General features: G+C 51.6%; 1 protein-coding gene across 3 annotated transcripts in view; it reads right to left on the reverse strand.

Moving 5' to 3' along the window:
• Positions 1–18,514, reverse strand: part of NTNG2 (netrin G2) — a 44,910-nt gene that overhangs the window by 7,657 nt on the left and 18,739 nt on the right. For 2 of the 3 annotated variants that reach the window (XM_061352723.1, XM_061352724.1), the window contains exons 3-5: positions 16,957–17,600; positions 6,407–6,579; positions 4,626–4,652 (exon numbers count right to left, since the gene is read on the reverse strand). In XM_061352723.1, coding sequence (XP_061208707.1) covers positions 4,626–4,652; positions 6,407–6,579; positions 16,957–17,600 — 844 coding nt within the window. Of the gene's footprint in view, positions 1–290; positions 360–2,617; positions 2,774–4,625; positions 4,653–6,406; positions 6,580–16,956; positions 17,601–18,514 lie in introns of all 3 variants that reach the window. The other variant, XM_061352725.1, reaches the window with a different exon arrangement.

The raw sequence follows: 18,514 nt of genomic DNA on the forward strand, positions 1-18,514 counted from the left end.
ACCACAGACTGTGCCCATAAGCTCATTCTTCTCTCCCCTCTTACCGCATGCCAGGCGACCGGGCACAAAAGCATCCTACGAACATGACCACAGCTCCACCTTGACCACGGAAAACACCACGAGCAGCCAAAGGAAGCAGATGTCTAGCAGATCCATGCAACCCAGAGACAACCCAAATCTAATCTACTCCTCTAGCCTACGTGCTACATTGCTTTCTGCCTTGCTGCTACCCACTAGTGTGCGGAGGCATGAAGGAGAAGGGAAAAACACATCAGTTTGGCTTTAAATACCTGTTTTTTTCTCTGTTTCTCTCACGGGCACAGAGGCAGCGAACTCAGAGGCTGGTCTGAGGATGCTTGCTTATGGTGGGGAGCAGAAATTCAGGGGCAGAAGACAGTGTGTAAATTAGAGGGTGAAACAGTGCAGGATGGGGCAGGGCTCTGAAAGGACTTTCCAAGCTGGCAGGTTGAGCTGTCCTAAAGCAAGGAGGGATTCGTGCAATGCTCTGAAGTTCTTAAGGCAGATAACAACAGAGTATCTCACTTTGGGACTCTGACCCAGCTTGGGTTTTATTGCATCTCCTTACCAAGAGCCCCAAGGGGCATCTCTTTAGCAAGGTGTTTCCCTTGAGGTCCGGGCAAGTTAGATTCACAGCCCTTTGAGGATGTCGTGTATTTAAAGAAGCATTTATATTCTATATTATTTATATTTTATATTATATTATCTTATTCTATATTATTTTATTTTATATTTTGCAGGGGGAGAGATGTCTCTGGTCAAAAGCAGATCTGAATTAGGCTGTGAATTGATTCTCTCTTGCTCGTCAAAGGCATACAATGGACCTTTGGCCTCAAACCCAGCATGCAGCCCATGAGCAGATCCCTGAACTGCTGGGTGGCCCTGACTACCTTCTTATTTGAAGCAGCACCCCCAGGGACTGTCTCCATCCCCAGGCACAGCATTCTGGGGGTCTGGATGGGGTCGAGGAGCTCAAAGCTCAGGCTTGGCCTTATCAAGCCAGAGATCTGGTGGCTGGACTGTGATTTACTGATTTGTTTTGTCCCTTGCCATCAGTTAATGAAAGCATTCTGAACACATTTTGTTGCTCAGGATCAGGTTTTGGAGAAGGAATAAACCCCAAGGTGCATCACATCTCCCATGGAGAAATTTGGCAGGAGAGACTATCCCCATCACCCCCAACCCCACGCAGATGCTATCCTGCCCGCCCCAGCTGAAGCAGAGCACTGCAAGTCATAAACAGTATAGACACTAAAAACACACCATCATGTACACAGCACTTGTAAAGAAATAGACCTAAAAGCACTGCTACAGGTGAGCATGGATAAAGATCAATGATCCTAAGTGCACGGTGCAGACATAGATGTGATCCCCTGCTACTGGTGGGGCCATGTGAGCTCTAGGCAGGGCTGGTGGATACCAATGAGGTCCTGGGTAAGGAGCACTTCTTAACAGGCCAGAGACCCGCATTCTTTTGCCCAGGGTCCCTCCATCTCCAAGGAAGTTGGAGCTAAACTCTGTGCTTCCTGATGAACTACTCAAGCAGGGTACTTCCATGAATATATCTATATTTGCATAAACATGCAATCAAGTTTCCTCATCCCTTTGACTGGCTTCTGGCAGCTCCCCCAGACAGACTGTTACTAACACACTGTGGGTGTAAAACGTCCTCCTGGGAAATATCAGACCCAGAAAGCGTGGCGAGGGGAGGAATGCGTGTCTAATTCCCCCATGAGAAGCTTAAAAAAGTGTCCTGCTGTTAAGTCCTCTCTGCCCGTTTCCACACAACAAAGCAAAAACGTTGTCCCCTTGTTCGGGGGCGGAGGGAAGGAAAAGGACAAAGGTTTTCCTCCATGGGGTGGTTTTAGTAGTTAGAAAGGGTGTTTGTGGCGTGCGTGTGAGCTCCAGCCCGGCGCGCTCCATGGATGCTTGTACATCAGCCTGGGGAATGTTAATGGAGGTTGGGATAGAGCAGGATGGGGTATGATTCCTCTCTCCTTCCAGCCAGGTATGTGGTTTAATTTACAGTGGGACAGTAAAGCCTCGACTGCCTTCCTGCCATGCTAGTGCTGGAGCTGTAAGAGAGCATCTCCTGCAGCCGTGCCAGCCCTGTGCACAACAACGGTGCCAAGTGGCTCGAGGAGGGATGGGTTCTGAAAACCTTTCTCTTTAGGAAAGAAAAAAACAAAATTGAGGAAAAAAAAAAGGGAAAAGTGTTGCTTCCCCCGCATCCAGTCCTGGCTTCACTTCTTGCTGCATTGATGATAACAGAGTGACAGCAGAGTGAGATCACCCAGTGAGGGGGGGGGGATGTCAACCCATGGTGCGGTTGTTGGCTTTGAGGTGGACCCATTGTGGCTGGCTCCTTGCTTATAGGGACCAAAAGGCTTCTAGCTCATGTTACACATCAAAGTGCCCTTGGACTGAGCAGAGAGAATAGCAACCCAGGTCTGCCCAGGGTGATTTTTATCCATGTCCCTTTATCATCCTACAAAGCAGATAGCCAGGGCCACCGACACTGGGATGGGAAGCAGCTATAAAGAGGAGCCCAGCAGTGAAATCCTGGCCCTTGGAGCGAGGCAGGGAGTGTGGCACCAACCTGGCTGGGTGGTGGTGGCAGGCAGAGGGGTGGTGGTGGTGGTGGTGGTGGTGGTGGTGGTGGTGGTTGAGGTTGTGGTAGTGGTGGGCGCTGTTGTGGTGGCCGTTTTTGCAGTGGTGGTTTTTGTGGTGGTAACCCGCTGCGGTCGCTCATAGGCTAGCAAGCAAAGAGAAGAGGTGGAGGCACTTACTGGGGGAGGATGGAGGCTTTCCTTGCCAGCCCATGAGGCTGCTGCACTGGTGACCGATATCCCAGCGCAGTTACAACTGGGGCACTGGGGGGATTAAGGCTCGATGACACTGGGTGCAGTGAGCGTGTGTGCGTGCAGGAGGCTGTGACTGTATCAGCATCAGCTTACCCTGCTGGTGCAGATATTGGCTTAAATACTTACAGCTCTATCATAAACTAATTGCCAATTAAGCTGAAAAGGGGAAATGAAGCACACTGTGGCACAGATGGGGTGATGAGCATGGGGGGAGCAGAGGAGCCCCCCCAGCCCACCCTGCCAGGAGCTGCGCTTCAGTGCTGTGCTTATGCTGCTTGATGTCTATGCTCATGGAGCATGAACAGCACCATCTCCTTCCGCCACCCAAACTACCCAGCATCATCAAAACCAACCTGTACAATTGGCACTGTATTAATTTCCACTGGCAAATTAATTAATGGCTTAACATCACAAGCCCCCGTGGAGCTGACTGAGCAGGAGCGGTGCCGGGTGCAGTGCCTGCACCACTGTGCTCAATACAGCAGCCCCAACTAAAATAACACTGGAACACAAATTCCTACTTAACTTACACCTCCTGCCCTCCTGTCCTTGCTTGTCCCACTGCTTCATGCAGATTATCATGCTTAATTTCATAATAGCCCTGAGCTAGTTTAAATACTTAATTTAGGTCACTTCTAGTCTCCTATGCAGGCTAAATAATCTCTCCTTAACCGGCCTTGGACACAAATCCCTCCTGTCCACCTCCTGCACATCGCTCCCAGCACCCCCACAGCTTTTTCGTAGCAGGACATTTTGATGGGAAGCATTTTCCAGTGACACAAAGGTAGCACCGAGGATGCCAAGCTCTGCTAAGGGGGGAAAAAGATTAATCAATATGGTTTTCATCAGAAAAAGAGTGGTTTTGACTGTTAAAACACTGGGGGTTTTTAATCCTAAATCACTTAAGGGAGGCTTTCAATTCTATTTGAAATTTTTAACCCTTTCAGTTTAACTGCTTGAAACCTAAATATGGTTCATTTACCCAGAAAACCCATCCTCTGCTTTTCAGTTAGGTGCATTTTTTCTTAACTGCATTTGCATCTCTCTGGAACTGTTTCTCCCCCGATTCTTTCCACTTGCCTGCAGACCAAAGAAGCCATTATTCATTCAGCTCCCTGATTTGTTTCTTCTTGAGGGTAATTCTGAGCCACAAAATAGAAACCCAGGTTTCTGCTTACCCCAACCTCAAGGCTCTTTGATATCAAACGACCTCCAGCTTTGTTAAATAAGGAGTCCTATCACACCATCAGTCTTCCAGCAGCAATCCCAGCGGAGCTCTATCTTTGCTGCCAACACTTCATAGATGTATGTTTATATACATACACGTGTACATATGGATGTACACGCTCTAGATACGACAGCCCAGGGTAACCCAGACTGGATGCTATGCCAAATCATTCAAACCCAGCTCCTTCTCAGAGCAGAATTCAGCAATACTGGGGCAGTTCACAGCGAGCACTGATGGGTTTGAAGAGGCTTTTTTATTTCCTTTCCGGCTGCCATACTAACGAACCTCATGGGGGGAAACCGTGCCAGAGGAGGAGGCAAAATGAGGCTTCTGAAGTCAAAGCAGGAAAATGTAAGACTCTTTGACAGGACGGAAAATGAAGCACAATTAGGGAAGAATTATTGCCTGGAAAATGAGAATGGACAGAAAACAACCATTTTTGTTTCCTAGGGACATCCACAAGGCCCATGCACCGAGGGGTTAAATGCCAGCATTTCAGTTATGTTTGTACTTACTGCCAAAGGCTGAGCCTGCAGCTGCACCTGGAAAACACAAGAAGAAGCCCAGTTACTGGAAGCAGGACACCATTGGCTCTGACACCAGCAGAAGATCACAGAGTCACGACGTGGGACCGAACATCAATGAATTAGCGGGGGTCTTGCTCATAGGCATATCTGTTTGCTGCAACAGCTTAAAAGCTGCTTTTGTCAAACCACAGAGGCAACCAGACAGTGCTGTCTAAGGTCTTGGCATCTCAAGCCTTTCACCTGGGGGAGAAAAACCAGCATGGTCCTTGGCTCAAGGCCATCCTATTGCTGGCCATCATTTCCTTGATGTTACAGGCCAAGCTCATCTTCTGAGGTTCACTGGGCTAAGTACAAGCTGTAAGGGCTGAACCAGGGGCTGTTGCACCCAGGGCAGTCTTTGATGAGCAAGAAGGGTTGAGCACCCTTCCCACTGCAGCACTCACTCAACAGGACACTGCGAAGTCACTGGCTTCAAACAGACCAGTTGAGGGCCATCCAAGGACCAGCTTCTGGCTTTTAGCACCCAGGAGACTGATGGCTGTGGTCTTCCCCATTGTAACAAGTGGAAGGATCATGGAAAGTCTCAGCTTTGCATGAACACAAAGCACAGGACTGGTGATGGAAGAGGTAAGACCACCAGGAGGAGAGGGCTTCAGAGAACTGCCTCTGTTGCAGAGGAATAGGATAGGGGGAGGATGAAGCAGTAAGAGTTGGGAGGGTGGGAGAAGACTGAGTGACAGATGGGAAGAGAGATGAATGGGAGAAGAAAGCAGAGGAGAAAGAGAAATAGGAAGAGACACAAGGAACGGAGGGGAGGGAAAGGGAGAGAACAGCATGTCTGTGCCTGTCAACACCAGAAACTCTCCCAAGCTCCTTTGAAGCAATGCAGCCGCTTGGTGGGAGCTGACAAGCTCGTTCCCTTTCAAAGAACCTGCTCATCTACCAGCCCTGGCACACACAAAACATTCCCGTCACAGCCTTTGGAGCTCGAGTTTCAGCTTTGATCATCTTAAAGCACATGAATCTTTCAAAAAAACTGGGGGGGAGGAAGGGGAAAGATTCTCTTTGGTGATGCTCAAAGCTGCTGCTTGAAAGGCTGGAGCGGCTACTGTGGCTTCATGACATTTAAACAAGTCTGCTAATGTGGACTGGACAGAAACCCAGGAGAAACTGGCCCATCTGTGATGTTTCCTGCCCCAATCCCCCTTTCAAGAATGATGGTGGATATGCAGCCTTCATCTCATCTGCGTGCCTTTGCTTCTGTCACTGCCTTGCTCCAGCAGGCAATTGGATGAGACTGGAGCTGCGCAGAGGAGCTTGCCTGAAATACCAACACAGAACAGGATCCAGAAAGCAATCCAGAAAGCAGCCTGCCCTCCCGCAGCTGAGCAGTGCCGGTGCTCAGCCCATGGACTACTTGACAGCCAGTGCTTTGGTGTGGCTAAATAATGTCCTCAAAGGACAGTGATTTGCACTGCCACAAAGCCATGGACCTGTATCTTGGCTCAAGGCCATCCTATTGCTGGCCATCATTTGAACTCATCGCTCATCTACCAGTAATCAACAAGTCACCTCTGCATCCACGCAGATCCTCTGTCGTTCCTCTGCGTACTAAGACACAGGTAAACCCTCACTTCCCTTTTGAAAGCTAAACATCCTGCTCTGATTTGAGATGGAGGAGGACAGGATGAGAATCCCCTCCCATCTGCGGGCGTTGTGCAGCCCAAGGTGGGAGTGCAGCCAGGGCTGGCTCGCTGCAGGTTACTTACATGCATTGGGGGACCCATTGGGGAGAGGCAGGTAGGATCCTGCTCGCCAGGACCTGGAGCGAAAGTTCTTCTTGCACTTGCCACAGTCCTGCCCCGTGGTGTTGTGCTCGCACTCGCACTGAAGGCTGCCCTCTTTGAAGGTGCACAGGTTAGCGTGGAGGTTGCATTTACACCTGGAAGAAGAAGGCAGGAGAAGAGCTGTCGGGTGTTACTGCCACTCTTCCTTGGCCCTAGTGTAGTGCTGCCTGTGTGTGTGAAAACATAGTGGTGAAGTTGTGCTGGTTGCCCCTTCCCCATTCCTTCTGCAGGACTTTCTCACTGAACTCAGCTGTTTTCCCCAGGTATCTGGTGCTGGGGTTCCAATGTCCACCTCCTCACCCAAGAGGGATCTGCAGCCTCTGTTCCAAGATGCTAGATTCTCTACTCCCACCATCTGACTGTGCAGACCATGTAATGGTGAGTCAATGCCTCCAGCTGAGACTCCAGGAAGGAGTCACACATTTCAGGCTGTCACAGAAAGCTGGGTGAGGAGCTCAGATGGAGGCTGTTACTTGGAGGCAGAGGGGACAGCCTCATGCTTTAGATGGAGGAGCATGGCTAACACTGGTGGGACTCAGCCCCTTGGCCCCCATGCAGTGTGCTAAAGTCAAGAGCGTTTTCTCCCATGGTGTGAAGCTGCCCAACACAAACCCTTCTCCTTACGTGCAGCACAGCCCCAGCCTGCTGAGACCAAAATAACACAGAGAACCAGTCACCATCAGAATCTGCCTTGTAGTCCCCGCATCATCACAGAAGGCAACAACGAAAACCACGATTCAGCAATTTGCAAACATTAACAAACTTTTAATGAGCTGTAGTGCAGTATGCAGGGAATAATTATCTCTGTGCACAATCATTCCTGTTGCTCAGACTCCAGAGGTGACTTATGCAGAGCACAGAGGCTGAGCCCATAATTCACACGTGGCTCTGGTGACTCCTGGGCCCAAGCTCAGGCCATCAGACAGAGACTTTGGGGACCAAAACCTCTCATTGCATTCCAGGCTCTGGATCCTTAGCACAGCCCAACGGGTTTTTACTGCTTCATGCGGTAATTTACACTCTCAGAAGCAGAACCATTAGAAAACCATAGTGCCTTATGTGAACGGGTTGAGAAGTCTGACCAGGCAGTGCTTCCTTTTAGAGGGCTAATTGCACAAGAGATGCGATGCTGAGGGGAATGAACTGCTTGCAGAGAACACAAAGGAAACATGGCCTGCTGGTTCCTGTGCTCAATCTGCACTGGGATAAGCAACCTGGATTAGGCTGGGAGCTGTAAATCGGGTCTCTCCCAGCACCATGCATGCCCACCACCTCCTGGTGTCTCTCTCCTCTTCCTTGGCAATCCTAAAGATGCTCCCCAGCCGCCTGCCTGCTCTGCCAAGGCTGCCTTTGCTGCTCCTCACGCATGGCTGGATGAGTGACCTCATGTATGATTTGTTTTACCTCTCCCTCCCCTCCCTGTCCTTAATTCTACCAAACCCTGCTCAGAGGCTCAGCATAAGCTGGATGAGCAGTGTCTCTCCCTGCCTTACAACCCTGCCCTGTCTCTGATCAAGCAGAGGAGCTGCAGTCTCTAAAAGGGAGGAAGGAGGAAAATGTGGTCCATGGAGCAGAGGCAGGCACACTCAACATGCTCCACTTGAACCTGTGTGTTAGCAGGAGCTGGAGATGCCACGTCATGTCTGAAAGCACTAACAGCCTCTGAGCCTCAGTGCTCTGGGAGCAAGCCATGGATCTGAGCACCCAGGGGAAGAAAGCAGCTTTGGCCAATACCTGCATATTGGAGGGATGCTGTGTACCACCGTGTCCCCGCTGCCTCTGATAAGGAAGCATTTCGGCCGAGCCATCCCAGCCTTTTGGCAGAGGTGGTGCCCAGCCCTGGGATGCTGCGGAGCCAGACTCTGAATTATTCAGCATCCACACAGCACGGCCTCCTTCTCTCACTTCAGAACAGTCAGACGAGAAGGAAGCAGGCGAGATCGCAGGTTAAAGCAGGTCAATGCTTCAGCACTGCTGCTCTGGGCCCAGCCTGAATCAGAGCAACAGCTTCTGAGAGCTGCAGCTCTTCTCCCTCCTACCTTTGGTGGGAGCAATGGGATGGGAGCCAGCAATAGTGTGCTCCTAAAATCCAGCTGAGGGGGTGTTTAAGAGTTGCAGGGGAGGGGGGTCAAGGAAGGCAGGGCCTGGCATCCCCCTTGTTTCCTCTGATTATGTGGCAGGTAGCGCTTGGCTCCTGTCCTGGACCCTGCTGGTCTTGCAGGGGCAACGTAAGCAGTGGGTGACCACTGACTGGTCCCCTGTGGTTGTCTGGGGCAGCTTCAATCACCCCCTCTGCCTATAGAACATCCTTGCTCCTGGCATCCCCTGTTGAGGGCAAAGCAGCCGTTTTGGGGTGAAACCCATTCACTGTTAACTTGGCTCCAGCTACAACCCCCCCCCTCCAAGGCGTGGGACCCAATCTTCTCACTACCAGGAAAGTGATGCACGGCTGTGTGCAGGAGGCAGTCAGATGTCCCTGCTGGTACACAAATGTCACTTGCTGCTGTGGAGCCAAGCACCAGCTCCCAGGACAGTCCCCAGCCATCTCCTGCCCTGTGAAGGCACCCATGCTCCCCTGCCAGTGGGATGGGGATGGGATGGGTGCTCATGAACATCCACAGCCCCTGCATCCCCCATCCTGCATCACTGCAGGATGATGGAGCATTGCTCTTCCCAGAGAAGCCCCTCACTTCCTAACTGGGGTAAACAAGGACAATTAAAGAAGAAGCAGAGGCAGCTGGTCACCCTGCCTGCTGTGCCCAGGTCACTTGTATTTCTCACTGCTCGGCCATTCACTAATGTACAGAAGTTTTGTTATCCAAAGGATCAATTTTACCAAGGAATTGCTTTCTGAATTTGACCTTTGAGGATCATCAATCTAAGCAGAGAACTGTAACCCCAGCAAGCTGACCCTACAACACAGCACTTTGCAGCCCAATCAATCAGGCTGCATTATTTAATGGCCAACAGCCGAGTGCCTTCAGCCAGCCCTGATTGCCAACACCATTTGTGCACAGGTTTCTGCATCCAGGCCTCCCTGCTGCTGGGGCTCAGTGGCTTGGCTTCAGCCCCTTCTTGAGGCTTCTCTGCTTCCTCCTCTGGGTCTGCAGCCCAAGGACGTGTGCTCGCTGATGGTCTCTTTCCCCAGCCAAGACCCAGATGGTGGAGGATGGAGTAAATGGCATTAGCCCATTCTCCTGGGAAGATGCTGCTACTTGTGCTTGCCTCCACTCATCTTCCTTGGGCGGCCAGCCATCGCAGGAAAGAGAGGATGAAGGAAAAGGTTAGGAGCTACTTAGTAATGAGGCTTAAACAGCACCAGTGGGGCAGACACCTGTGCTGTGCTCTACAGAAGGCAGCAATGGCCCTGCTCCAGCCACAGGGCTGCTCCAGCCAAGTGCTGGTTGCAATATGGTGTCTTTGGCTCCGGGGAGATCTGAAGAGCTGGGAGCATTTCTGTTCTTTAGCTCATGGCTCAAAGCTAGTGGTGACAATGCTGTTTCCCAGTGAGCATGCAGGATGCAGCCACGGTGGTGCATGGCTTGGAGAGGAGCAGCCCCAGCACACACGCAGCAGGAGCTGCTGGCACCCTCCATGGCCCAGGGATACCCAAGTCCTGCACTGAGCTGTTCATAGGTAACACAACTGCATTATGCTCTGGCTCACACCATTTCCAGCAGAAGTGGCTGCAGCAGTGTGTGGCCCCAGACGTTACAGTTTGCTCTATGGGGTATTTATGAGTTCATTTTAGTGCAGGTCGTTGAGTGCTGCCTTCCCTCAGGGTGGTGCAGTGTGGTCTGATGCTGCCAATGCCTCCACCAGGGAACACCAGGGAGCTTGGAGCGCCAAGGAAAATTGACAGGAAAGTGTCCTCTTTCTGTTTTCCTTTTTCTTCTCTCACAGCCATGAAGAGCAGTTTGCCATCCCTGCGTTTCTCCACGTCAGCATCCAGGAGCGAGTGGTTGGAGAGGCATCTGATGCCAAACCCATGTGTGATGTAAGAGATGCCCATGCACAGAGGTGAGTGCTGCAAACCTACAGAAGCAATGCTGGGAGTGGGAAAGCAGCCCCTGTCCCTGAGCTTCCATTAATAATGACTTTGAAACCAGCCCTTTGCTTTCCTTCCAAGGATTCTTCTGTGGTTTACAACTACTTTTCTGTCCATGAGCCGACAGGCAGAGCAAGGAAATAAGGCAGAGAAAGGCAAAGGATATCTCTTTATCCCTTGCCCTTCCTGCAGGGCTCAGCCAGTCCTGGAGCACCTCCCCTCCAAGTCTCCTTCCAGTCCAGTGTGCTCACTCATCTCCACCCTGTGCTTCCTATGAGGATGCTACCGCACAGCCAAGGATGCTGTGGTGCCCTGGTCCCATCCAGCCTGCTCCTGGGCCATCCAGCTCCTGCTTCCCCACCACCACTGCCTTGTCTTTTCCCCCTGCTCCCTTTCTGGTGTTGGGGAGAGGCAGCACAGCAGAGAGCTGCTAATGACTGCCATCCAAAGGAAGGCTTATGATAGCTTTCCCTTGAATTGTTTGCTCTCACTGTAATTGATGAGCCTTTAATGAGTCTCATGGGACAATGTGTTTGAAGGGAGCTCTTTCCTCTCCATCCCCAAGGAAAAGGATGTTTCAACTGATCTCAGCTCTCGGGGAAACATGAATAACTCTTCTCCATCTCTACTGTCATCCCCAGCGTTGCTCGCAGCACGCTCCAGCAGCTGCCTGGCCATGGCTTGCACGCTTTCTACCTGCTCCTTTGCAACCGTTTTGGCAGCTCAGCAAAACCAGGGAGCAAATCTTTTGGGCAAAGCATAACGGGTGCTGAGTTTGGATTGTTTCTGGCCCATCTGTGCGTGTGGAAGCAGGTAAAAATAGCTTCTAATGGCTGGGCCATGGAAGAAGCACTGTCCCTTTGTGGAGAGCTGTTATATTAGGATTTGCCTTGCTGGGAGATTGCTCGGCAGAGGTTTGCTATTGCCAGAGACTGGAGCAGGGATGAAGAAGGTGATGGCAGCTCATTCATCCCAGGAGCAGGGATGAAGAGGAAGAAAAAGTTATTTAAACGCATTATTTCTTTCTGCTCAAACGATGGAGAGAGGCTTCTGGGTTCCACTGCTTTCCATAGAGCCAAAAAGCTGACTAAAACCCTCAGGGTTAGGTCAGAGGGACATGCTGTGTGTTTGTCTTCCTTGTGGGTTTTCACTTTTGGCTGTGTGGTAGGGAGAGATGAACCCTCCTCACTGCCCTTCGAAATGATTTGAGGTTTGGGTTACAGAGAGGAGACAATCCGAAAGATGCCAAAGTGGAGAGCAGGCTATAGCTGGCTGTTCCCATCCGACAGGCTATTTATTGTGAATACGTTGACACTCACCAGCTGTCAAGATCCTGCTGACTGGTGGAATGTCATTTACATTCAAAGCTGCCTTAAAAAGCAAACACAAAACCAAACTTCCCCATTAGGGGGTCAGGCAACAGAAGGGAGGAAGGGTGAAGAGGACATCACACAGATACGTGAACATAAATATTTGCAGTGTAATGTGTATAAATGCTCTTGTTCTTTCTCCTGGAATGCAATAATGCCTGCAATTGAGTTCATTGGCCAAATTGAATTTGGGCTCCTGTAGAAGTCTCTTTATATTAAGTGCTTTAACATACACCACCTTCTCAGTCTATCGATGAAATTCTATTATCTCCTCAGGGCCGGACGCAACTCGGCAACAAAATCGGAGGGGAAATAAAAACCTTCACAAACCAAAGCCAGGAGCAGGTAATAGGACCTTGGGCATCCGTCTCCGGCTATTGACAAAGTGTCAGGAGTGTTTGGAGAAGGAGGAGCTCTCTGGTTTTCTCCCTCCCCCCTCTGCATGTTCCCCTCCATCTTGCTGCAGTGGGAGTAAAATCCTTTAAGAGACTTAAGGAAAGCCAAGGAAAGAGTTGCTGCGCATCAACTGTATGACCAAGAGCAAGATTTTGCTTGAACTCAAACTAATTCCAGCCTGGAGGAACGCCAGGGTAATTCAGCTATCCAGCTCTCAGGGGCTGCCCAGCACGGAGGCGAGGACAGGCCGAGGAATGCAGTGCAATGTTGGCGCAGACTTGGCTGTCCTTGACACGAGGATGCTGTTACCTCCTGGGACCCAAAGTCTGGCAGCCAGGAGCTGCAGGGGAAGAAGTGGGAACAGGCACAGGCAGCATGTGCCCTGGTTTTTGTGGTCATCCCAAGGCTGCTGAGCACAGGCTGTGGGCTGCGGGGGTGTTGGGGTAGTACTTGGGGGGTGTTTGGGTGAGCCCGTGGCTATTTTGCGGGTGATGCTCTGGCACTGGGGCTGGGCAAGCTCTCACAGATCATTTATCCCAGGTCCCTTCTGCAAAGCAGGAGTGATGCAACTGGCTGGTCCCTCCTTGCTCCCCATGGAAAGATGCTCAATGGGGCACCACTCATTACACAAAACCTAAGACCCCCAACAAGAGACTGTTCTGCCAACCAAGCCTGCTTCTTCCCTCCCTTTTAGAGACAGCATTGTTGGAGAAGTCAAGATCAGCTGGAGGCTCTCCAACAACTTCATCAACAGAGACAGAAGGAGGAATGTCCAAGCAGTGCACAGCAGCCTGGTAAGTGTTTGCACTGGCACCCCTGGCTTGGGCTGAGCTACAGCCATTAGGGAAGCGTGTTGAGCTGCTACCACTGTGCTGGCCTGGAGGACAGAAGCAGGAGGCAGTCACCAGGCTGGGCAGGAGCTGCTTTGTTTTTAACAGCAATGCAGCACTGAGCACATGGCACTGAGAACTGCACAAAGGGAAGGCAGGAATCAAAGCAGAGGGGCATGGAGGTCCATTCCCTTCAGTTCTTTTGTGTAGGCAAAAGAGAAACCAAGGAAACCCTCAGAAAAGCCAACTGGAGAAGAGAGGAAAGAAAGTACTGTTACAAAACTGGAAACCTCGTCTTTCTGTTGGTGCCTGTTTGGCCCAAGCAAAGACCAGGTCAAAGCACTGTTAAATGGGGCTGCTTGGTGATGAGTAGTGCTCCCTCCTCTGGGGACTGCCCATCACTGGCAGGAAGGACGGACAGACAGACAGCATGCACAGGGGCAGGGGAGGACAAAGGAGGAAAATCTGAATAATCAGCCTAAAATTGATTCACTTCTGCTCAATCTGATTTCTCCTAACTGGATCCACATGTCCTGGCCATGGCACATTAACTTCAATTATGGCTTATTAATGTCTCCATGATGGAGCGTGCCCTGGTGAGCATTGTGGTGACTGACGTTATGAAGGGGAAAGAATTACTCCAAAGAGACACGGTGTGTAATGGGAAGAGAAGTGGTGGCTTTCATCATGCCAGCAGCAGGGAAAAGCTCATTCACCCATTCCTGAGAAGATGACTGAGCTCATTGCTGCACCCAGGAGAAAACCAAGCAGTGAATAGAGATCTATGGGGATCTATCCGCTTCCTTTCCCCACCCTGCCTGGCACACACCCCAGCACATAGGCCAAGGGCTTGCTCGTGTCTATTCCTGTCTTGACTCCTCTGCATCTCCAGTTACTCTGCAGATCAATAGGGACCGGATGGCAGAAGAGGAGAAAACAAAAGAAACAAGAGAAATAGATATCAAGAAGAAAGAAAGTAAAAATAAACTGTCAGCCATGAACAGAGAAATGGACCTGGCTGAGGCTGTGGGAGGAGGAGATGCAGATGGGGTGGGCAGAGGAGGCTGTGCGGTACCAGTCCATTGCACCAGCACCCAGGAAGGGGCAGCGACTCTCAGGATTCATCAGATACTCCGGAGATCCTGGCAAACTCTTGACCACCCTGGTCCATTCTGGCCTGCAGAAGGAGAGAAGGCAGCAAACTCCTTCCCCTTCTCCATGTGTCCTTTGCTTTGCCTCTTTCTGCTTTCCCCCAAAGCTCTGGGAGACTGGGGTTTTCCTTGGGGGGAAACAGAGGGGTGTGCATGGATGGGGGCCCCAGAGCACAAGGACTGAGGGGATCAGTCCATGTCATCCACGCTCTTTCCTCCTCGAACACAGTCATTCCCACATCCTGGAAGAGGCAGCATGCATCCATCCCCCTCCCTGCCTGCCCTGCCTCCCCCCTTCCCTGCACAGTGCTCCTGTCAGGCTCACATTGATTTCTCCTCTCTTCCTCTCAATAACCTACCCCTTGTTGAGCCATACACAAGATTTAATTTGGTTTTAGTCCCTGCACTGTAACTGGTTTTGCTTACAGCTGGAATTAGATTGCTTTCCAGTGCAAAAACCTGCTTGCTGGGACTGGAATAATCACAGGAGCAGAGTTGATTCACATGAAGCTTCTCCACCTTATATAGCACTTACCCACAGCTCCTCAGCCGAACACCCTTCCGTGCCCTGTGCCCATCAGAGCTGGAAGAGTCAGAGCAGGACAAGCATCGACTTCTTCCCTATCAGCATGAGCATCTCCCTCCCCTGGGGAGAGACCCAGCAAATGGGGACAGACGGTGAGAGCTGGAGCAGCGCAAAGCTGGGTATTGCTGTAGCTCACAACTTTGGGCTGGGAAAAGCAGATTTCGGAGTTTTCTTTGTCCCTGGCTAAGGAAAAGCCCTCTCCTCCCAAAGGCCCTGCTGCATTGGAGGAGCTGCAGTCAGGAGCCAAGAGGGAGGCGAGCAGGAGCTGCTGCTCTGCAGCAGCCATGGGCAGCCGTCCATGCAGGCAGCCATCCACATAGGCAGTGTGCCAGCGCCAGGGCCAAGGCCACCAGGAATCAGCCAACAAACCCCAACCCATCTCATTCTGGCCCCAGCAAAAAAGCAGCATTGCAGCTTCCACTGGGTGCTCGCAGCCTGATCCCTCCTCACCAGCAGGCAGAAAGGTGAAGGGCTCTGAGGATGCCAGGAGCATTTTAACGTCTACCTTAAAGCATCAAGTATCCTGTAGCTGCTGCAAACGCAGTGACAAGTCCTTGGTTATCTGCACAGTTATCTCCATGCTTGGAAGCCAAAGGCCATTTGCACTGACATCAAACATTTAATCCTAATTTACCACTTTCTGAGCTGAAAACTCCGTGTCCCTGATACAGAGGCTAACCAGCCTGGATAAATCAATACACCAGCTCCAACCCTTCCTGCCTGCCACCCCTGTCAGTATGGCCTTTGACTGGGAATTGATCCCTATGGCTTTGCCACTGCTGTCAGTAACATCAAGCTTCCCTGTGGGCAGCCTGTGGAATGGAGCACAGACAGGAATGGCTATGGTCAGGGTGGAGGGGAAGACAACGCACTTATTTCTCTCACTTTTGCCTGCTTTCCCTCCCTTTCACCCTCTTTACTTTGCTATTTTGCCCTGTCCCTAGCTGTTTGAGGACTGTGGATATTTAGTACCCCCGGCAATGCTTATGGGCAGGTGTAAAATACCCCTCTACACAAGCATGCTGCACTGAAACCTGGGTGCTTGAAGATGCACGCAGAGATGCTCTCCTGCTCTGTGCCTGAGCTCCCCAGTGCTCCTCCCCAAGCAATCCCAATGGCAGGCACCCAGCCCAGCCAAGAACCACGGCTGCTCATCCTGTAGGATGCTCAAGCGAGACCTATCCCCTCACCACTGCCTCCTGCCTGCCCCTGTGGGAGGAAAGGGCTCTCCCATCCCTCGCTTCCTTCCCCTTGGAGCCTGTTCAAAGCCAGCCTCGGTGGCACCTACAAAACAGTTCTGTTTTGCTTGCAAGCCTCAGAAGGGGATGGTTTGGAACAGATACAAACGGCTCCTCTGTCACTGTGGTGATTCTTGTTAGCACGGGGTGGGTGATGGGGAGATTTTCTCCCCTCTTGCCTGTAAGTCTCACACACGCTGCATCCACAAGCTGGGTGGGAAATCAGCCATCTCGGCATTTTTCCACCTTACTTTGCTTTTTCGGTTGATGTCATACTGTAACATATGGCACCGTGCAGAGGAATGAAAAACAAAAGCCAGGAGAAACAAACCCTCTTCTGCCTTCCCCTGCCCCAGGTATGTTGGGGTGTGCTACAGAAAGAGGGGGTAACTGGGGCTGCTCCAGGGGTGTAGGAATGACTCGCAGTGACCCATCCTGCTTGTACTGGCAGTGAGCTAGGGTTCAGTGGCGTGAGCCTTGCTCCTCACTCACATTTCCAGATCCACTAGCATCACCCCTGGGATTCTTGGGCAGAGGCTGGCCATGTTTGCAGAGCTGGGGATGGGATATCAGAGGGAATCAGACCCCATCCATCCATCCAAGTCATGTCCAAGCTCTGTGAGGTCACAGCCCTTTTCTCAGACACAGCCTTGGAGATGCCCCAGACACTGCCTGCAAGGACAAATCTGTTTTGTTACTGATGCTGCCCTGCTTGGGAAGAGGGATATTAGAGGGAGAAACACTGATAATCATATCAGTCAACAGAAACCCTGATGGCTTAGTTTTATAGCAGTAACCCTCTTCTCATCCCTCTTTGGAGAAGAGACACCCAAAGAAATACAGCAGCCGTTACCTGCCGGTGACTTCAATGTTGGAGACGGCATAGAAGTACTTGTACAAGTTCTCCCTCTGCACGTAGGTGCCTCCCAGGGCCGGTCTCAGCAGTCTCATCCGCAGGTCGGTCACGGTAAAGAAGTCCTTGAGCCCTTTGGCACTCTCCAGCCGGGTGTACAAGTTGTCCATGTTCTTGAGGTCGGGGCCAGCGAAGATGGCAAAGCGGTCCCGCACCTCGAACCGCACGGTCTTCTCCTTTTTGGAGCCCGCCCAGCGGGAATACTCCTCTGTGCAGAGGACCCTGTTGGCACTGGTGGTGGAGAGGTCCCGGACCCTCCGTGCTGGCATGCTGAAGGCCTCCATGCAGTCATCTGCGTAATACTGGTACGGGTGCCAAGTCCTCCCGTTGTCCAGCGACTTCTCCAGCATCATGATGGTGGGGCGGCCGTACTCGAAGGTTATCACGATGTCGTCCGTCAGCTCGATGCTCTTGTTCCAGGACAACGTGATGTTGGCCAGCAGCGGCTCCGGGTACCGGCGCCACGTCACGCTCTGCCAGTACGTGGCCAGCCCTTCATCCTCGCTGTCAAACATGAGTTTTGGCGGGTGGGCCAGGTCTGGGTTGGAGGCATCGCACTCATCGCTGCACAGGTATGGGTTCTCCTGGAACAACAATAATGGTCACAGAGACAAGGCATCGCATGGGCGTCGCGTGCACACGGATGAGCTCACCCCATTACTGTGCCCTGGTTTTAGCTGCTTGTGTCAAATGTGACCTGCTGGGCTGAACTGGAGCACGCCGGGGGTCTGGCTCTGGATGATGCTGTTCCTGAGCATGAATTTAAGGCAGATGCGGCTTTGCCTTTGCTGTAAGAACGGCTGAACTGTTTCCTTTGAAAGGCCCTTTGGAAAAAGGCGTTTCAATTTGGCACGGGGGCAAATTTCATAGAAAGCGCTTTCCCTGAGACAGCCTCTGAGAAACTTCTCTTAAACTTGGCTGCGTTACAAGTGTATGGAAAGCTGTGTTCATCCCTGCTCCAGTGCAAGGATCAGGCTCAGGCAGGAAAGGCCCCACCATCCTATTCTGCCCACAGGTGACAGTGCACGGCTGAGCTCACACGTTTTGCAGGGGCACACACACCAATCCACATGTCAAGGTTACACCCCAAACGTTGACATTTTGGAGGCAGCCATCACTGCTAGCTGTGCCAATGGGTTTATTGCTTACCTGGGTGTGTGTGTGTGTTAAAGCCCGTTATCATTTGCCCTGCAGCCCCTGCCTCTAGGAGTGTGGGTCAGGCCTGCCTTGGGGATGATGTGGGGCTGTAATGTGGGTACTACCTGCAAAAATATCTCTGCAACACAGTGCAAATCTTTTCTGCATGTGAAGCATCTCTTTGCAGTCACTTCACCTCCCTCTCAGCCTCAGAGTCCCCAGGATCAGGGAGGGATTGGCTCACCATCAGGTTCTGCTGCAGTGGGACCCTCGGCAGGGAGGCAGAGCCACCTGGCAGAGGAGGAGGAGGAGGAGGTGATAAAGCAGCTGGAGATGCTCAGAGCTGATGGCTGGGGGCGAG

This window comes from Neopsephotus bourkii, unplaced genomic scaffold (genome assembly GCF_033783945.1).
Source record: "Neopsephotus bourkii isolate Nb327-2 ecotype Australia unplaced genomic scaffold, CSIRO-AGI_Nbou_v1 NB_659, whole genome shotgun sequence".
Taxonomy (NCBI): domain Eukaryota; kingdom Metazoa; phylum Chordata; class Aves; order Psittaciformes; family Psittacidae; genus Neopsephotus; species Neopsephotus bourkii.